The following is a 19,140-nucleotide window of genomic DNA, read 5'->3' on the forward strand; positions in this document are numbered from 1 at the left end:
TGAGTGACTGTACTGGGGTCTACCCAGGGCGAAGGTCAAACTTGCAGAACCTGCTGGTTAATAAATTACCTTTGTTATCCTTGATGTCGACCATGGCCTGGGATTCGATCAACAGAGAGATGAGCTCGGTGTTCCCATTGAGGGCAGCATGGTGCAGAGCAGAAAACCTGCGGGAACAAAGAGCAAGAAAGAGATCAGTAGGCCAGCGACAACTTTTGCTGCCTGTCTAGGGAGTCTGGTTTGTTTTAAAGAAGACTCGGCCACACTGACCGTAATTCTCAGGTCTTGATCTATTCCCGGATTGCCAGGTCTTTTCTGGCTTAGCTCTCTCTTGGCTGGGCTGAGAATCACAGGACAGAAATGGAACCCTACTGTACAGACCAGCAGCTTCAGTAATCAGAATCTGAACTAGGTTTATTAGCATTAACATAAACTCAGTGGCCACTTTATTCAATAACTCCTGTACCTAATAAAGTGGCTGCTGAATGTATAAGAACATAAGAACATGAAAAATAGGAGCAGGAGTAGGTCATCCGGCCCATCGAGCCTGCCCCACCATTTTCTAATTATGATTTATAACTTAAATTTTTATTATATTTACTTTGATTTGTACTTCAGAGAGCGTGAAGCGCAGAATCAAATATCACTGTGATGATTGTACGCTCTAGTATCAATTGTTTGGTGACAATAAAGTATTAAAGTATTGAAGAAGCCTCAACTGTTTCCCTGGGCAGAGAATTCCACAGGTTCACCACTCTCTGGGAAAAACAGTTTCTCCTCATCTCCGTCCTAAATCTTCTCCCCTGAATCTTGAGGCAATGTCCCCTAGTTCTAGTCTCACCTATCAATAGAAACAACTTTCCTACTTCTATCTTATCTATCCCTTTCAAGACTTTGTATGTTTCTATAAGATCCCCACTGATTCTTCTGAATTCCAGAGAGTATAGCCCCATGCAACTCAATCTCTCATAGGTTAACCCCTTCATCCCTGGAATCAACCTGGTGAACCTCCTCTGCACTGCCTCCAAAGCCAGTATATCTTTCCTCAAGTATGGAGACCAGAACTGCACACAGTGCTCCAGGTGTGGCCTCACCAGTATCCTGTATAGTTGCAGCATGACCTCCCTGCTCTTGAATTCATCCCTCTAGCAATGAAGGCCAACATTCCATTTGGCCAACATTCTTAATAACTTGTTGTACCTGCAAGCCAACTTTTTACGATTCATGAACAAGCACTCCCAAGTCCCTCCTGCACAACAGCATGCTGCAATCTTTCACCATTTAAATAATAATCTGCTCTTCTATTATTCCCTCCAAAGTGGATGATCTTGCATTTATCAACGTTGTTATGTCCATGGTCTTCTGCTGCTGTAACCCATCCACTTTGGTTTGATGTGTTGTGGTTTTCGAGATACTCTCCTGCACACCACTGTGTGTGGGTATTTGAACTATTATTACCTTCCTGTCACCTTGAACCAGTCTGGCCATTCTCCTCATTAACAAGGCATTTTTGACCACAGAACTGTCACTCACTAGGTGTTTTTCACATCATTCTCTGTAAACTCTAGAGATTGTGGTGCTTGTAAGTCCTGGGAGATCAGCAGTTTCTAAGATACTCATACAACCCTATCTGGCACCAACAATCTTTTCATGATAAGTCTCATAGATCAGATTTCTTCCCCATTCTGATATTTTGTCCGAACAACAACAAAACCTCTTGATTATAGACAATAGACAATAGGTGCAGAAGTAGACCATTCGGCCCTTCGAGTCTGCACCGCCATTCTGAGATCATGGCTGATCATCTACTATCAATACCCGGTTCCTGCCTTGTCCCCGTATCCCTTGATTCCTCTAATCCATAAGATACCTATCTAGCTCCTATCTATTATGTCTACATGCTTTTATGTATTGAGTTTTTGAACATGATTGGTTGATTGGATAGTCGCATAAATGAACAGGTGTACCTAATAAAGTGGCTTGTATGATTGTATGTTGGGAAATTAGTTGTTTTGTGGCACAAGTACAAAAGAAGAAGAAAGCCCTTAACTCCGAGTGGAGTCATCGGGATGCCGTTGTGACGACATTTTTTTTTAGCAGGCTTTCTTGTTTTTACGAGGTCAAGTTGCCAGCTCAACGCTCAACCCAGCACGGATGGAAAGCGTGCCAGGGAGCCGGCTGGATTCGAACTCGGGAGCCTTCGCTCCGAAGTCCGGCGCTGATGCCACTACGCCACCAGCTGGCGAGAAGTACAGTGCAATATATAAAATATACTGTATATTACAGTAAGAAATGTATATTAAAAAGATAAATAAGTAGTACAAAAAGTGAGCACAAACAATGAGGTATTGTTCATGGGTTCATTGGCCGTTCAGTAATCTGACGGCAGAGGGGAAGAAATTGTTCCTAAAACTTTGATTGTGTATCTTCAGGCTTCTGTACCTCTTCACTGGAGAAAAGGGTTGTAATGAAAAGACGGTTCCAACTACTGGGTTCTTGAACCAACTTGCAGAACTCTGACCCTACCTCAGCAATGGAACACTACAAACCTCCTCTTGCACTACCATGGACTTGTCTCTGCATTGAAGTCTTATAATGGATAGTCTTTATTTTTCTTCACTGTTGTATAACTTATATTCTGTTTGCTGTCTGTACCCATGCGCCTGTGATACTGCCACTGCAAGTTTTTCATTGTACCTGTACCCTACTGTACTTCTGCACATGACAATAAATCTAACTTGACTTGACTTGGAGAATCTAATTTGGAACATTTGACTACGGCTGATGGCCAAACCCATGATTGGTGAGTCTTGGGGTGAAGCCTGAAGTTGGAGGCCTGAAGTCTGTGAGACTTGAGATCTTGGGGACAAGGACTGGAGGTGCAGAGATGGCCTGCCCTGGGGTTAGAGGACTGTCTGTGTGTGTGTGTGAGCCAGTGATGGGAAAGGGGCTTGTTCCGAGTTGTTTTCTTGTTTTGTTTTGATGTTGCTGCTTGTGCTGTTCTGCCAAACATGGTGGGCCTGCTATGTTGGTGCCGAAGTGTGAGCGACACCTACGGGCTTCCCTCAGCACCTCCTTGGGTGTGCCGGTTGTTAATGCACAGAATGCATTTCACTGTACGCTTCGATGTACATGTGATAAGCTATGCTTCCTCTAAGCTGTGCGTGTGTGCACGCACACACAAGTTTTTCAACCAGCGCACAGAGGAAATTAATGTGCGCACAAAAGGTTAGTTACCTAAAGTAATGTAGTAATTAATAATTATACTTATTGAAAACAATCTTTTAGCTAAATGTTTCTGTTAGCTAGTTAGTCGGTTTTTCAAATACCACAATGCACGTCACTAATTTACGTCACCTCACCTTTCCTGTTCTGGTTTGTACAGCTACATCACGGCGGCAGCCATCTTTGGCGGACAGTGTTCATATCGTAAAGTTTACAAAGATCTGTTTCAAATCTTGTTGATAGCTTACTAAGTTTTTATTGAAAAAATTATTGATTCACTATGTCGAATTCGAAAGAAGTGAAGGGTGTGAAGCGCAAAAGAACTGCAAATTTGTTTAGAGTTGAATGGCTTAACAAAATAGTAGAAACTGCTACACCAAAAGCTCATAAGGTCATGAGCGTTCAGCTGCAAGAAATAATTATGTATGATTCAGAAACTGGAGTTATCCGTTTGTATTGTTGTGATGCAAAAGTTGCTGGAGAATTTGCTAGTGGAAAGAAGTGGGATGATATTTGGAAACTTGACTTTTTGAAGCACCCTTTGGCAAGTAAATTGCATTTGGATGGTGTACAAAAGCTCAGGCAACAGAACCCATCATTACCCGTTACAGGAGTGCTGTGTATGTTACGGTTGAGTGCAGATGAGCAAGAGAGAAAACGATCAAGACCAGGGGAGATCAAAGTCTAAAATGTCTAAAATATCATAATTTCCTAGCTGAAAATACTGTAATAGTTAGACAGTTTAATGATTTCAAATTTTACGTGCAAGAAAAAATTAAATCCAAACTGATTTCAAACTTTGCTCAAATGGTGGCATTTGTACTTCAAAATAAACAGTTCTGCAACCTTGCACAGTTGATGGACATTGGGGGAACCTTTCTTGTATCTAGTGCGGACTGTGAGCGAGGTTTTAGCCTAATGAATCAACTCACAAACAAGCTGAGAATCCATTTAGGTGAATGTCATTTGGATACGTTAATGAGAATCAAAAGCAATCAATTGGCTGGAAGTTGTATTAGTCTAGGTAGAGTTTACAAAGAATGGGTAAATGCCAAAGACAGGAGGGAGAAAAAATAACTGTGTGACTTAAATATGTGTGTTATTTTGTTGTTATTCTGTGTAGTTTTATGTCAAATATTTTCTAAACCTACATAAACTATGCCATGTGTGCATTCAGTGCGCACATACTTTTGTCACAGGAAAACAATTTGCACAACATAAGATTTTTGCGCACACTGATGACTAAAAATTAGAGGGAACATTGGTGATAAATAAATCTGAATCTGAATCTCGTCTCTACGTTGAACTGATGCCGTGGCCTGCAACTACCAGGCCCTCGGACCAGCTTCATTGATGAACTGGCTTCGTGGCCTTGGACTCACTTTTGTGAACTTTGGTTCTGAGAGTTATTATATGATGTTATTATATGAGTTATTTTTTTACGTTTTATTGTTTGCACAACTGTTGCTTTTTTTCGCACATTGTGCGTATGACGGTCTTTTATAATGGATTCTGTTTGTTCCTTTGTTTTTGTGGCTGGCCTGTAAAAAGATGAATTTCAAGGTTGTCCATAGTGTACATACTTTGATAATAAACGTACTTTGAACTTCAAATCTAAAAGTCAGCTAGGATTAGAATGTTCCTGTTTGGATGCAGGCAAGTTCTCAACTACAATGTTATGCTTGCCAAAGGTCTGAAGGTTAAGTCTTAGGTCGGAGATAAAGGGTGACTGTTACCCGTGGACTTTACCCCAGAAAAGGAGTAATCCATCAAATGATCTGCACTGCTAAGGTTTAGAGGACTTATTTTTCAAGGTCTTTTCTTCATTGTACTGTTCTACTTTCTAGATTCTATGTTTGCACTTAATTTCCATAGATACAGTACTGGAGGTTTGGTATGTACCCAGATCTCTGGAGCTGTAAAACAGCAGCCCTAACTACTGCACCAACCTGCCCCCTCCCCCAAATAATCAACAACTTTTTCAGGCTTTTGCTTGAGAAGCTTTAGGCATTGTCCTTTGATAGACATTCCAAACAGCGTCATACACTAGATACAGTATTCATTGGGAGCCCACAATAGAGAACAACAGACATAACCACCGATATCATTATCACCACCGGCACCTCCTGTTCAACCGCTTGGAAAAACAACTGAACTACTTTTAGCACTCAGCACTAGCAATTTGGCACAGCTGGACACAAGAATGGATTAAGGGAAATGTGGTTGGAGTGCGATACAAAACCTGAGGGTGTCTCATGATGATAGGTTTCCCAATTAGACTTTCCACATTTGGCTCACTCATTGTGGAAAGCATCACAGCAGAAGCCAGTAGTCTTAAACATGGAGCTTTACACTGAATTCCAGCAGGAATAGAGAGTTCAAATAAATCAGATTGAAAGAAATCACTTTTCTGTCTGACAAGAATCACTTCACTGGGGATTCCCTGTGACCATAGAATCAGAATCTGGTTTATTATCACTGACAAATGTTGCGAAATTTGATGTTTTTGCAGCAGCAATACAGTACAATATGTTAAAAAAAAAATCATATAAGTTACAGTGTGTGGGTGTGTGCGCGCGCGTGTCCTTAACTCCTGGTGGAGTTGTCGGGGTGCCGTCATGACAAACTTTTTGCACCAGTCTTTTTGGTGATTGCTTGTCTTGGGCATCTGAAACCCCCATCCCTCTCCAGGTTTTTTTTTAGGAGGTTGAGTTGCTAGCTCAACACTCAACCCAGGCACGAATGGAAAGTGTGCAAGGGAGCCAGCCGGATTCAAACTTGGGGCCCCTCGCCTCCAAAGTCCAGCGCTGATGCCACTATGCCACCAGCCGATAAGTTACAGTATGAAATGTATAAAAAAGTATTAAAAAGTAGTGTAAATACACAGCAAGAAGTGTGGTAGTGTTGGTTCGTTGTCTGTTCAGAAATCTGATAGCTGAGAGGAAGGAAGCTGTATGTTGAGTGCGTGTCATCAGTCTGCTTCCCTGATGGTAGTAATTAGACGAGGATATGGCCTGGATGGCTCCCGAGTTCGAATCCAGCCGGCTCCCTTGCACGCTTTCCATCCGTGCTGGGTTGGGTGTCGAGCTAGCAACTTGGCCTCATAAAAACAAGAAAGCCTGCTTAAAAAATGCTGTCACGACCGCGTCCCAATGACTCCACTCGGAGTTAAGGGTGTCCTGGATGAGGATCCTTCATGATGGATGCTGCCTCTTTGCAGATGTTTACAACTCTCTGCAGCTTTTTCCCATGTGCAGTGGCCCCTCCATAATAGGCAGAGATGCAAGCAGTGCAAGCACACAGAATGCTGTCTATAGAAATTTGCCAGTCTCGTTGGTGACATAACAAATCTCCTCAAACTCTGAATGAACTATAACTGCGTCAATACGTTGGACCCAGGATAGATCTCCAGAGATGCTGACACACAGGAGCTTCAAGCTGCTCTCCCTTTCCACTGCAGAGCCTCAATCAGGTGTCTCTTGGCTTCCCTTCGTGAAGTGCACGTTCAGTTCCTTGGTCTCACTGACACTGAGTGCATGATTGTTGTTGCAACTCTCAACCAGCTGATCCATCTCACTCCTGTATGCCTCCTCATCACCACCTAGTGAAATTGCTGTCGTAATAATATGATATCCAGTTCCGTATAAGGGTTTAGAAGAAGGCAGTATATATTAACCAGGTTTGCATTGCAAGATCAGTGCTGGGAAGTGACATGATTGCTTCATTTAACAAGTGAGTACTCACTGCGTGCACTATGCTACTAGTTTTTGCTTAATGTATAACAGGTTCCTGTGTGAAAAAGAAAACATTGCTGGCAATGTTTGGCTCAGCTCAGGTGCTGCCTTTGAATAGTTTAGAGACACACATATATCACTGACAGGTGACTATGTGCAACATAGAAGGTCTCTGCTGGACTGGCGGCCTTCACACTGCTAATATTCACATCAGTGTCACCAACAATATCTGTACAAGCCAAGGTCACACAGTTTAATGGTCAGAGCTCAGAGTTTCAGCTTTGACATTTTACAGTCATGTACTGTATTAACTTGAAAAATCAGCTAACTGCAGATGCTGGAAATTAAAACAAAAAACACTGGAAATACTCAGCAGGTTAGGCAGCATCTGAGGAGGGAGAAAGAGAGTTAATGTTTCAACTCAAAGGTCCTCCATCATCATAGTTCTAATTAAGGCTCTTTAACCTGTAACATTGCTTTCCACAGATCTTGTCTGGTTAGGAATTTTATTGAGTTTGTGATGGTGTCTATAATAAATAGAATACATATAATAGGCCTTTGTTCCTGATCTGCCATTCATGGTTACTGTATTGCTATTACAGCACCAGCTGTAAGATCAACCCCTCAAAACTGATCAGTGAACTCCAAGACCTGGGCCTCTGTACCCTCTTGTGCAACTGGATTTTGGTTTTCCTCACTTGCAGACGCCAGTCAGTTTGGATTGGCAAAAACATCTCCTCCACAATCTCCATCAGCACAGGAGCACCACAGGGATGTGTGCTTAGCCCCTGGTCTACTTGCTTAACACCGATGACTGTGTGGCTAAGTACAGCTCCAGCACCATATACAAGTTTGCTGATGACACCCCTGTTGTCGGCTGTTTCAAAGGTGGTGATGAATCAGCATAGAGGAGGGAGATGGAAAACTTGGCTGTGTGGTGTAATAACAACAACCTCTCACTCAATGTCAATAAGACCAAGGAAGTGATTGTAGACTTCAGGAGAGGGAAACCAGAGGCCCATGAGCCAGTAATCATCAGAGGATCAGATGTGGAGACAGTCAATAACTTTAAATTCCTGGTCACTCTCTCAGAGCACCTGTCCTGGACCCATTACATAAATTGTGAAGAAAGCCCGACAGTGCCTCTACTTCCTCAGGAGTCCGTGGAGGTTCAGCATGTTGTCAAAAACCTTGACAAACTTCTTTAGATGTGCAGTGGAAAGTGTGCTGCCTGCCTGGCAGCCTGGTATGGGAACACCAATGCCTTTGAGTGGAGATTCCTACAAAAAGGTAGTGGATTCAGATCAGTACGTCATGGGTAAAACTCTCCCAAACATTGAGCACATCTACATGAAACATTGGCCGTTATATTTGCATTAACTAGCAGGTGCACCTATTAAAGTTGCCACTGAATGTGGATGAGCCACAATCCACTTGAACGTGGCATTGACTGGCTGTGTAGGAGACCACATTTCCGGCAGACCCAGAACCTAGAAAAATGGGTTGATTCAGGCACGGGATCCACATTACCAAGCAGAGACACAATAGACTGATATCTGAGCAAGAAACAATCTGCTCGTCACTGTGGAGAAAGGAAATGTCGACATTCCATATTACCAACATTACTTTGGACAGTTGCAATGGATATCTAAAGTTGCACCAAGAGTACTTCTGACAAACTATCAGTGCGTAACTTCATGTGTTTCTTTCTTTATCAATCTTTTTATTAGTTAAATAAAAAAGTACATAATAATGTATAAACAAGAGGAGAATTATCACAAATATCAACATCAGTTCGAATAAAAGGAAAAATAAACATTATCAAGATCAAACAAAGTATTAATCTAATAGTATATAATAAAGAGAAAGGTAATTGATTCTCCTCTTATCCATAAAAAGAAAAAAAGATAAAGAAACTTTTATAATTGACATAAACAGAAAAAAACCCAAAACACAAAAAAAACAAAAAAATAAAAAGAACTGGGCAACTCAAACTGAGAGTGAAAGCCAAAAAAAGAAGGAAATACTTTCTGATCAAATCCAAAACTTCAAAAAGGTAACTGGAAGGGCCGTAAGTCAGAGCATATGAAAATATTGAATAAAAGGTCCCCAAGTTTCCCCAAATTTAGAGGATGTATCAAATGTCCAACTTTTTATTTTCTCTAAACTTAAACAGGACATAATGGAAGTAAGCCAATGAATAACAGTAGGTGGATTAGAATGCTTCCATTTAAACAAAATGGTTCTCCTAGCCAATAAAGTTGTAAAAGCTATCATCCTTCTTCCGAAGGAATATGTTTAATGAGACTTTCCCATAATGTCATGGTGCAATTTCTACCACAAAATAGACAGTGATAAGGAAGGCAAATGGAATGTTCACATTCATTTTCGGAGGACTAGAATATAAAAGCAAGGATGTAATGCTGTGGCTCTATAAGGCATTGATCAGATTGCATTTGGAGTATTGTGAGCAGATTTCAAAGGTTCAAATGTCAGAGAAATGTATATAATATACATTGAAATGCTTTTTCTTCACAGCCATCCATGAAAACAGAGGAGTGCCCCAAAGAATGAACGACTGTTAAACATGAGAAACCCAAAGTTCCCCCCTGCAGCTCCCCCCTCCTGCGCATAAGCGGCAACGAGCAACAATCCCCCTTCCCCACCGGCAAAAAAAAAGCATCAGCACCACCAACGAGCACTCAAGCGCGAGCAAAGCAATAGCAAAGACGCAGACTAGCAGTTACCCCAAAGACTTCACGTTTCATCTGGCATTCGACATACCGCAGGTTCTCTCTCCCTAACAAGGGAGAGGGAGGCGTCTCCATTTTCTACCACCCCTTATTCTAAGAAAGGGCGTGCTGGCATTGGAGAGGGTCTAGGGGAAGTTCACAAGAATGATTCCGGGAATGAATGGGTTAATGTATTAGCGGCATTTGATGGCTCTGGGCCTGTACTCAGTGGAGTTTAGAAGAATGAGCGGGGATCTAATTGAAACCTATCAAATATTGAAAGGCCTAGATCGAGGTTGTGGATAGGATATTTCCTATAGTGGGTGAGTGTAGGATCCAAGGGCAGGGCCTCAGAATAGAAGGATGTCTCTTCAGAACAGAGATGAGGTGAAATTTCTTTAGCCAGAGGGTGGTGAATCTGTGGAATTCATTCCCACAGAGGGCTGTGGAGACCAAGTCGTTGAATTATTTAAAATGGAGGTTGATAATTTCTCGATCAGTAAGGGTGTTAAAGGTTGTGGGGAGATTACAGTTGAATGGGGTTGACAGAGAGATAATAAATCAGCCATGATGGAATGACAAAGCAAACTCGATGGACTGAATGGCCTAGGTCGGCTCCTATCCTTTTTGGTCTTAAAATATCTTACTTTGAAAGAGCTACAGAATAATAAAATGGACCTGAGGAGTAACTTCTTCAGGCAAGGGTGGGGGTGGCGTGTATATGGAATAAAGTTTTGAGGCAGGTTCAATGTCAGCCTTTTAAAGACATTTGGATAAGTACATTGAAAGATAGGAAAGGCATACAGCAGGGGTTCCCAACCTGGAGTCCACAGACACCTCGGTTAACGTTAGGGGTTCATGGTATAAAAAATGTTGGGAACCCCTGGTTTAGGTAGGTATGGGCCTATTTAGGGCAATTGGGACTAGTGTAGTGGGTGGGCAACACACAACATGCTCAGCCAGTCAGGCAGCATCTATGGAGCAAACAGTCAACGTTTCGGGGTGAGACTCTTTATTAGGACTGGAAAGGAAGAGGGAAGAAGCCAGAATAAGAAGTTGGGGGGAGGGGAAAGGATTTCCAGCATCCCTTGTGGTATTATTTTAAGTTAGTGGGCACCATTGCTAGCATTAAAGAGATGGGCCAAAGGGCCTGTTTTCCACACTGTATGACTTACAGCGACACAAATGGTGATTCTGTCAAAGTATTAACTTATCACATCCGGCGCAGGAAAGAGGGTTAAAATGGTCAGACACGGTCACTATGGCCTGGAATAAATTACCTTAAAAGTAGCAAAACCAATAACTACTTGCAAAGGAAAGTGGATGTTTATTTAAAGGAACGAAAATGTCAAGCTGTAAGAAAAGAACACGAAGGGTGAGTTTATGGGCAATAATTTCAAAGAATTGACAAAGGCAAATGGTCTGAATGCTTTGTCCTGTGTTAATCTCTGATGCATGATATATTTATGAAATTATAGCGTTGCTTGATAGAAAAAGCAATATCACTTTTCTGAACTTCAGCCATCAGATGCACCATAACGACGTGCAAGCAATTGGTCCCGATAGATTGTTTTCCATCCAGCGTTCTCCTCCTCCCTTTGGTTGTTGGGAGGTCAGCCAAGGCAGATTACTGTACTACCCACTCCTGATGATCACACACTGACAATGACCTGCCTTGACAAGAGGATGGCTTACTTTGACTTACTTGTGGAAAGGGACATTAAATACACACCTTTGTTTGGTCTGCATGGGATAGGACTTGGTGGTGAAGGCCAACAGTTCCTTGTTTATTCCTCCTTCATAGATGCTGACTGTGTGGCGTGTGGCTAAGTGGTTAAGGCATTGAACTGGCGACCTGAAGGTCGTGAGTTCGAGCCCCAGCTGAGGCAGCGTGTTGTGTCCTTGAGCAAGACACTTAACCACACACTTCTCCAGTCCACCCAGCTGAAAATGGGTACCGACAAAATTCTGGGGGTTAACCTCGTGATAGACTGGCGTCCTATCCGAGGTGGTAGTCTCGTACTCTCAGTGCCTATAAGGCTCAGGACAGACTTTAACTATAAATGAGTTCCTCTAGCATTTTGTGTGTTTCTCTGGATCTCCAGCATCTGTTGAACCTCTTGTGTTCCTTGCCGCACTGCCTGCATTTCTCAGAATAATGTAGAACGTGGAATCTAGCTCAGTACAAATCCTTTGTTCTACAGTGTTGTGTTGACCTTTTAACCTACTCCACAATCGATCTAACCATACCCTCCTACACAGCCCATTATCCCTCATTTTTTTCTGGCGTTCTTTAAGGCTACTGGCCGGACCTTGAGGCAAGAGGTCCTGTGTTCGAATCCAGCCGGCTTTCCATCCGTGCTGAGTTGAACCTTTGTGAAAAACAGACAACTGCTAATGAAATGGCAAAGAATGCCACCCAATGTGCTACAAGGTGTGAAAGTGAGCAACTAATGCCGCTAATGTATCTTTCTATCCCAACACGCCCAACGGTAACTGCCAGGTACTTACAACTCTCCTGCCTCTGATATTTCACTAAAGCTTCCTTCAATCGCCGTAAAAGGATGTCCTCTAGTATTAACTGTTGCTGCCCTTGGAGAAAGGCACTGACTGTCCACCCTGTCTATGCTTCTCATATTCTTATACACCTCAGGTAAGTCACCTCTCGCCTTCCTTTGCTCCAAAGAGAAAAGTCCTAGTTCACTCAACCTATCTTCATAAGACATGTTCTGGTAAATCTCCTTTGCACCCTCTCCAGAGTTTCCAAGTCCTCCCTATAATGAGGCGACCAGTACTGAGCACAACACTCCAAGTGACAGTCAAGTCTCGCTCTGGGAGATTCTGTTTTCGACTGAATCCTGAGCTGTTGAGTGAAAGTTGAAAATTCAGATCAGCAGTCACGAATTCACTGAGTCTAGCAAAACGGCCTGTTCCCTAATCACAGTGAACTGCTTTTAACCTGCATGTCAGATACAGAATAGTCAATATACGTTGGTACTGCAGCAGAGTAGTTGCTATAGCAACTTTTACCGCTAAGCCCTGATGCTTTGATATAGATTTTTTTTCACTGCAATCCAATTCTTGGAAACCAAAGCAGACTGGTTTATAAGGAGATGGTCAGAAGTTCATAAATTATTACTTATTACTATTTCTTGCTGGTATTCTATAAATAGAGCAAGCAAGTTTAGGAAATCTGAGTTAGTCTTTGCCTGATTCATTTATTTTTGTACTTATAGTAATTTTTATGCATTGCACACTACTCCTGCAGCAACCAACAAATTTCAAAGATTCAAAGTACATTTATTGTCAAAGAACGTATAAATTATACAATTTTGAGATTTGTCTGCCTACAGGCAGCCACAAAGCAATAAACCTAAAAGAACACGATAAAAAAAGACCAACCCTCCCCCAATGCCCAGAGAGAGAGAAAAAACAAATCATACAAACAATAGGAGCGAGCAACAACATTCCGAACCAAACTGAGTCCTTAGATCCAAATCCCCAGATTTCATGACTTTATTTTAGAGATACGGCAGGGTAACAGGACCATCAGGCCCAATGAGTCCTTATATACTTACTACCCATTACCCCGCTGGCATTTAGGGCAGTAATGAAAGTCCTCTAAATCTGATGGTGTTTCCTTCCTATGTCAGTAGCTTCCCCTCGGTTTTCACTACTGTCAGTCATCCAAGTCCCAGCTGGAGACTCAGGAATACCATCATACTCAGAAGTAGAAGGATCCTTCATTGCTGTTTCCATAACAATTTTGTTTGACCAGTCAGGGTTGTTAGCCCTGAACCTGGAGGACAGGTGGACCACTCTTAGTCAGGCCTCTACCCTTTGAACTCTTTGGAATGGGTGACCCCACCAAGAGCCAAAACATAAAGCCTTGGCTCCAGCCAACATAGCTCTCTGGGTCATTGAGGCATGTGCCTCCATACCCTACAACATAGTTATAGTCCTCTTGGAGGCTAACAAGCCTATGCCACCCAATTACACCCATGTGACCAATTAACCAACTAACCTGTTTGCCTTTGGGATGTGGAAGGGAACTGGAGCACCCGGAGGAAACCCACGCGGTCACGGGGAGAACATGTAATCTCCTTACAGACCGTGGCAGGATTTAAACCTGGGTCCTTTGTGCTGCAGTAGCTTTATGCTAATGCCATGTTATTGTGCACCCCAGTGATATGCCAGTCACAATAAATCTGACTCTGAAGTAAAAAATAAGGTCAGTTTTGTATTCAGAAACTTCAGCACAATTCCTTGAGCCTATAATATCGGCGAGCAAGTACTTGTGTGGAAAGCAGTCTAGATGAGGTTGAAGTGTTGTTCACCAGCATTGAAAGGACTAACCAGTGTCCTTATCCTGTGCTCATTGGCATGCTCAGGGTCCCAGTTTGGTAATCTGGTCTGATTCGAATTCCCTACTGGGCCTTGTGTATCAGCCCGTTAAAAACTTCATTGGTATATTACTTAAAGAGAAAACAAAAGAGGTATCAATGTTTTGTAAGGTTTGAAGGCATAACGAATGTAGGTAAAGATCAGAATCCGATTTAATACCGCCGATGTAGGTTGTGAAATTTGTCATCTTTGCAGCAGTGGTAAAACGCAGTACATGGTAGTACAGGGAAAGAAACAGTGAATCACGGTAAGAATATATTAAATAATTAAACAGCTCTGAGGTAGTGTTTGTGGGTTCAATGGTCATTCAGAAATCGGATGCAAGTGGGGGGAGGTTGTTCTTGAATTGTTGGGTGTGTGTGCCTTCGGGCTTCTGTTCCTCCTCCCTGATGGTAACAATGAGAAAAGGGTGTGTCCTTGGACAATGATGGATACTGCTTTTTTGACGCATCGCTCCTTGAAGATATCCTGGATAACCATTGAGCCCATGATGGCGATGACTACGTTTACAACTCTCTGCAGCTTATTTCGACCCTATGCTGTAGACACCCCACCCCCCATCATACCAGATAGTGATGCACCCAGTTAGAATGCTCTGCATGGTACGCCTATAGAATTTTGCACATGTATTTGGTGTCATAACAAATCTCCTCAAACCCCTAATGAAATATAGCCACTGTCGTGCCTTCTTTGTAATTGCATCAATATGCCAGGTTAGATCCTCAGAGAGGTTGACACCAGGAGCTTGAAATTGCTCAGTGTTTTCATTTCTGATCCCTCGATGAGGACTGGTGTGTGCTCCCTGGTCTTACTCCTTCTGAAGTCCGCTATCCATTCCTTGGTCTTACTGACGTTGAGTGCAAGGTTGTTGTTGTGACACCAATCAACCAGCTGATATAGCTCATTCCTGTATGCCCTCTTGTCACTAATGTGCACTAAAATATATAGTTTTAAACACTCTGTAAGTGGAAAGGCATCATTAAGCTCGAAAGTATTGCCAGGCGTTGAGGGCCTGAGTTACTGGGAATGCTTAGGCAGGCTAGGACCTTATTCATCGGAACATTGGACTCTGAGAATCAGAATTATCTCTGAAATATAGTATGTGGTGAAATTAGTAGTTTTCTGGCAGGAAATAAATCCTTCCACTGCACTCTGTACAGGGTACCTCACCTTTTCATTCCCTCCAGTAATCTCCCATTAACCATCTCCACTCCAAGAAAATAAAATTAAATCTAGCCAGTTGTTCCTCCTAACTAAAATTCTCCAGATTTACAATACACTCGAAGCTTCATTAGTTACCGTTCCACAGCGGTGCGTTCAGATTCATTTATTTATCACATGTGCATAGAAAGATACAGTGAAACGCTTTCACACACACACACACACACACACACACACACACACACACACACACACACACACACACACACACACACACACACACACACACACACACACACACACACACACACACACACACACACACACACACACACACACTTCAATTCCAGGATTGGCCACCTTCCAGCCTCTAGCTCCAGTGGGCTTGCAGACTCATGGGCACTGGGCCCCTGACTTCCAAACAGGCCGAGGCATAGCTTCGACCATTGGGCCTCAATTTTTGGACTTGCTCACTTCAGCTGTTGACCTTCGAGCTTCAACCTTTGGCATCTACCTCAGGACTCACTGATCACAGGGGACCCTGAGTTTCAGGTCTCAAACTCCGGACTTGCATGAATCTCCAATTGCAGGACCTGCTGACCTTGGGAGGGGACTCGCCAGTTTTACCAAGTTCACTATGCACATTATGAAGCTCAGTCTCCTAATTGTGTTCAGGACTAGCAATGTAGACTTACACACACGATTCAAGAGAAGTGGGTAGTTTCACCTGGTGCATTGGATCAATTATCCCACTCAACATCAGACATCCCACCCTGCAAAAACTCATTTCAGGGAGGTAGCACCCCTGCCCCCCACAACCCCATATCCCCGCCCGCACCCCCTTCCCCCCCGGTCGACCTCTAGGGGGTGTATGTAATACTTTATTTAGTGATTTTGTCTAATCTGTAAACCATGTTGGGTATATACAGAAAATGTGACATTAAAATATGTGCTTATATTATATTACCATGGAGTCATTTTTTTTAATTCTATTACAACTTCAAGCAAGTCTACAGGGAGTTTGGCCTCATCGCGCAGGACATCAATAGAGTAGCTTCTTCGCAGCTCGCCAGCTAGTTTAAATAACGTTAGCCATGCTAATGAATGCATGACACCTATTAAACTCACCTCAATGTGTCTTTTACATTTTAACCCACCATGAGCAATAGAAGAGTCACTGTTGCAAACAGTGCAGCGAGCAACACTGTCATTACTTTTGAGGTTGACTGTAAAGCCCACCCACAGAGAAAATTGATAGGTCTATTTAGCACAAAGAGAGACCAATCAGGATGCACCCTCTCACTCTTCCTCTTCCTCTCAAAAAAATCGATTTCCGGGATATTGTATATAATTTGTGGGCGTCAGGGAGCCACTATCAATATGCGGAAGACTCCCGGAACTTCCAGGAGAGGTGGGATGTCTGCTTTAGAATGGACAAGAGGAGAAATTTGTTTAGGCAGAGGGTGGTGAATCTATGGAATTCATTGCCACAGACAACTGTGGAGGCCAAGTCATTGGGTGTTTTTAAGGCAGAGGTTGGTAGGTTCCTGATTAGTCAGGGCATGAGAGGGAAATGGATCAGTCATGATGAAATAGCAGAGCATTCTTAATGGGCTGAATGGCCTAATTCTGCTCCTATGTTTTGTGGTCTTATGGTCTTATAGTTTACAATGCTACATAAGGTCAATTCAGAGAAGTTCATTGGCGACAAACATCATGAAATGGATGCAGAATTTAAAAAAACTTACTTAAGCTGCAAGTCTGCCTTTACAACCTTTCAAAATGCAATATAGAATGGAAATTAATTGTCCATTTATACAATGCTCCACAAGGCTCAAAATTCTGAGAGTTAGCTCAAGTACAGTCTGTTTTTTGTTTTGGGGTGTATCTCAGAGGAGGCCAAATCGTACAATGGAATGTGCCCTTCTGTTCCACAACATCAAAGCTGCGGAAAATGAAAATGTGACATTGTACTCAGTATTGTGCATTTTCTCTTCTCTTCACTTGCTTGCGTCATAGGGTCATCGAGTAATACAGTACAGAGACAGGCCCTGTGGCCCAACTAGTCCACGCTAACCAAGATCTGTCCCAACCATTCCCATTTGCCCCTATCTCCCAAAACCTTTCTCAACCGGTGCCTTTTAAATGTTGTTATTTCTTACCAGTCTTCCATACATTTTGTTCATCCATTACAATATTGTGGAGGTATGGTTTCCACATCGTGCTTTTTATTATTTATTTATTTAGAGATACAGCCCAAGACAACGAGCCACACCAGCCCATCAACCCACCTATCTAACCCTAGCCTAATCACAGGGCAACTTACAATGACCAATTAACTTACCAGCTGGTACGTCTTTGGATTGTGGGAGGAAACTGGAGCACCCAGAGGAAACCTACCACTCATGGGAAGGACGTACAAACTTCTTATAGACTGTGTTGGAATTAAACTCTGGAGCTCCAAGATGTAGTTGTGTTGCACTAACCACTACACTACCATGGCATTTCAATTTTTTGATTCTGGTGTATTATCCAACTTTGGGATAAAATTGCTTTCCCTATGTTTGTAAAAATGGAGCATACTCATTGCCTGGGGCAATCTATGCTGTGTAATGTATAATGAATTACAAAATCTGCTACTTTGGGATGACCAGAGTTTCGGGGTGATGGGGTGTCAGAGTTTTACTGAACATCATGCAATTACTCCCATTAACCCATCTGATCTGGGCTCATACTATCACTAATATTCCCTTTGTTCATTCCATTCCTCAAATTTTCCAAGCAGTCCAAACCAAACGAATACTGAAAGGCCTGGATAGAATGGACATGGAGGGATTGTTTCCTTTAGTAGGACAATCTAGGATTCCAGGCCACAGCCTCAGATATTAGGACACAGAGATGAAGAGGACAGATGTAAGCTGCAGAGAGTTGTAAAGTTAGTCAGCTCCATTATGTGCACTAGCCTCCATAGTATCCAGGACATCTTCAAGGAGCAGTGCCTTAGAAAGGCGGCATCCATCATTAAGGCTCCCCACCACCCAGAATATGCCCTCTTCTCATTGCTACCCTCAAAAAGGAGGTACAGAAGCCTGATAGCACATATTTAATGATTCAAGAACAGCTTCTTCCCCTCTGCCATCCAATTCCTGAATGGACACTGAACCATGAACACTGCCTCACTACTTTTTTTGTACTATATATTTAAGTATTTAATATATACTTACTGTAATTCACAGATTTTTTCTCATGTATTAACATGTTAACATGCATTGCAATGCACTGCTGCCACAAAATTAACAAATTTCAAGACATACTCTCGTGATATGTTGACACTGAGTTTCTTTAGTCAGAAGGTGGTGAATCTTTGGAACTCATTGCTACAGATAGCTGTGGAGCCAGGCTTTTGGGTGCATTTAAGGCAGGTTTTGGATTGGTAATGAGGTTAAGAGTTATGGGGAGAAGATGGAAGAATAGGTTTGAAAAAAACAGCAACAATTGAATGGTAAGTATATTTGATGGGGTGAACGGCCTGATTATTTTCTTATATTTTATGGTCTTATGATCATTCCTTTCTCCAATTTCTCTCTAAATTAAAACCTTTTTTTTGTCCTTTTTATAAGGACTTAAGACATAGAAGCTAAACTAGGCCATTCAGCCCATCGAGTCTCCTCTACAATTTGATCATGACTGATATATTTTCCTTCTCAATTCCATTATCCTGCCTTCTTCTCATAATCCTTTCTACCTCTGTTGTGATGAAGGGTCCTCAACCTGAATCATTAACTTTCTCTACAGATGCTGTTTGACCTGCCGACAGATCCTAGCATTTTCTGCTATTTTTGTTTCAAACATTTGTAGTTTATTTTTAAACTTGATTTTCCTTC

At 42.3% G+C, this 19,140-nt stretch overlaps 1 protein-coding gene across 4 annotated transcripts in view; it reads right to left on the bottom strand.

The window, feature by feature from the left end:
* caskin1 (CASK interacting protein 1) overlaps nt 1–19,140 on the bottom strand; it is a 696,764-nt gene that overhangs the window by 177,848 nt on the left and 499,776 nt on the right. For all 4 annotated transcript variants that reach the window (XM_073060226.1, XM_073060225.1, XM_073060224.1 and 1 more), the window contains exon 3: nt 70–167. In XM_073060226.1, the coding sequence (XP_072916327.1) occupies nt 70–167 (98 nt within the window). The remainder of the gene's footprint in view (nt 1–69; nt 168–19,140) is intronic.

Source organism: Hemitrygon akajei, chromosome 11 (assembly GCF_048418815.1).
Source record: "Hemitrygon akajei chromosome 11, sHemAka1.3, whole genome shotgun sequence".
NCBI classification, from domain to species: Eukaryota; Metazoa; Chordata; class Chondrichthyes; order Myliobatiformes; family Dasyatidae; genus Hemitrygon; species Hemitrygon akajei.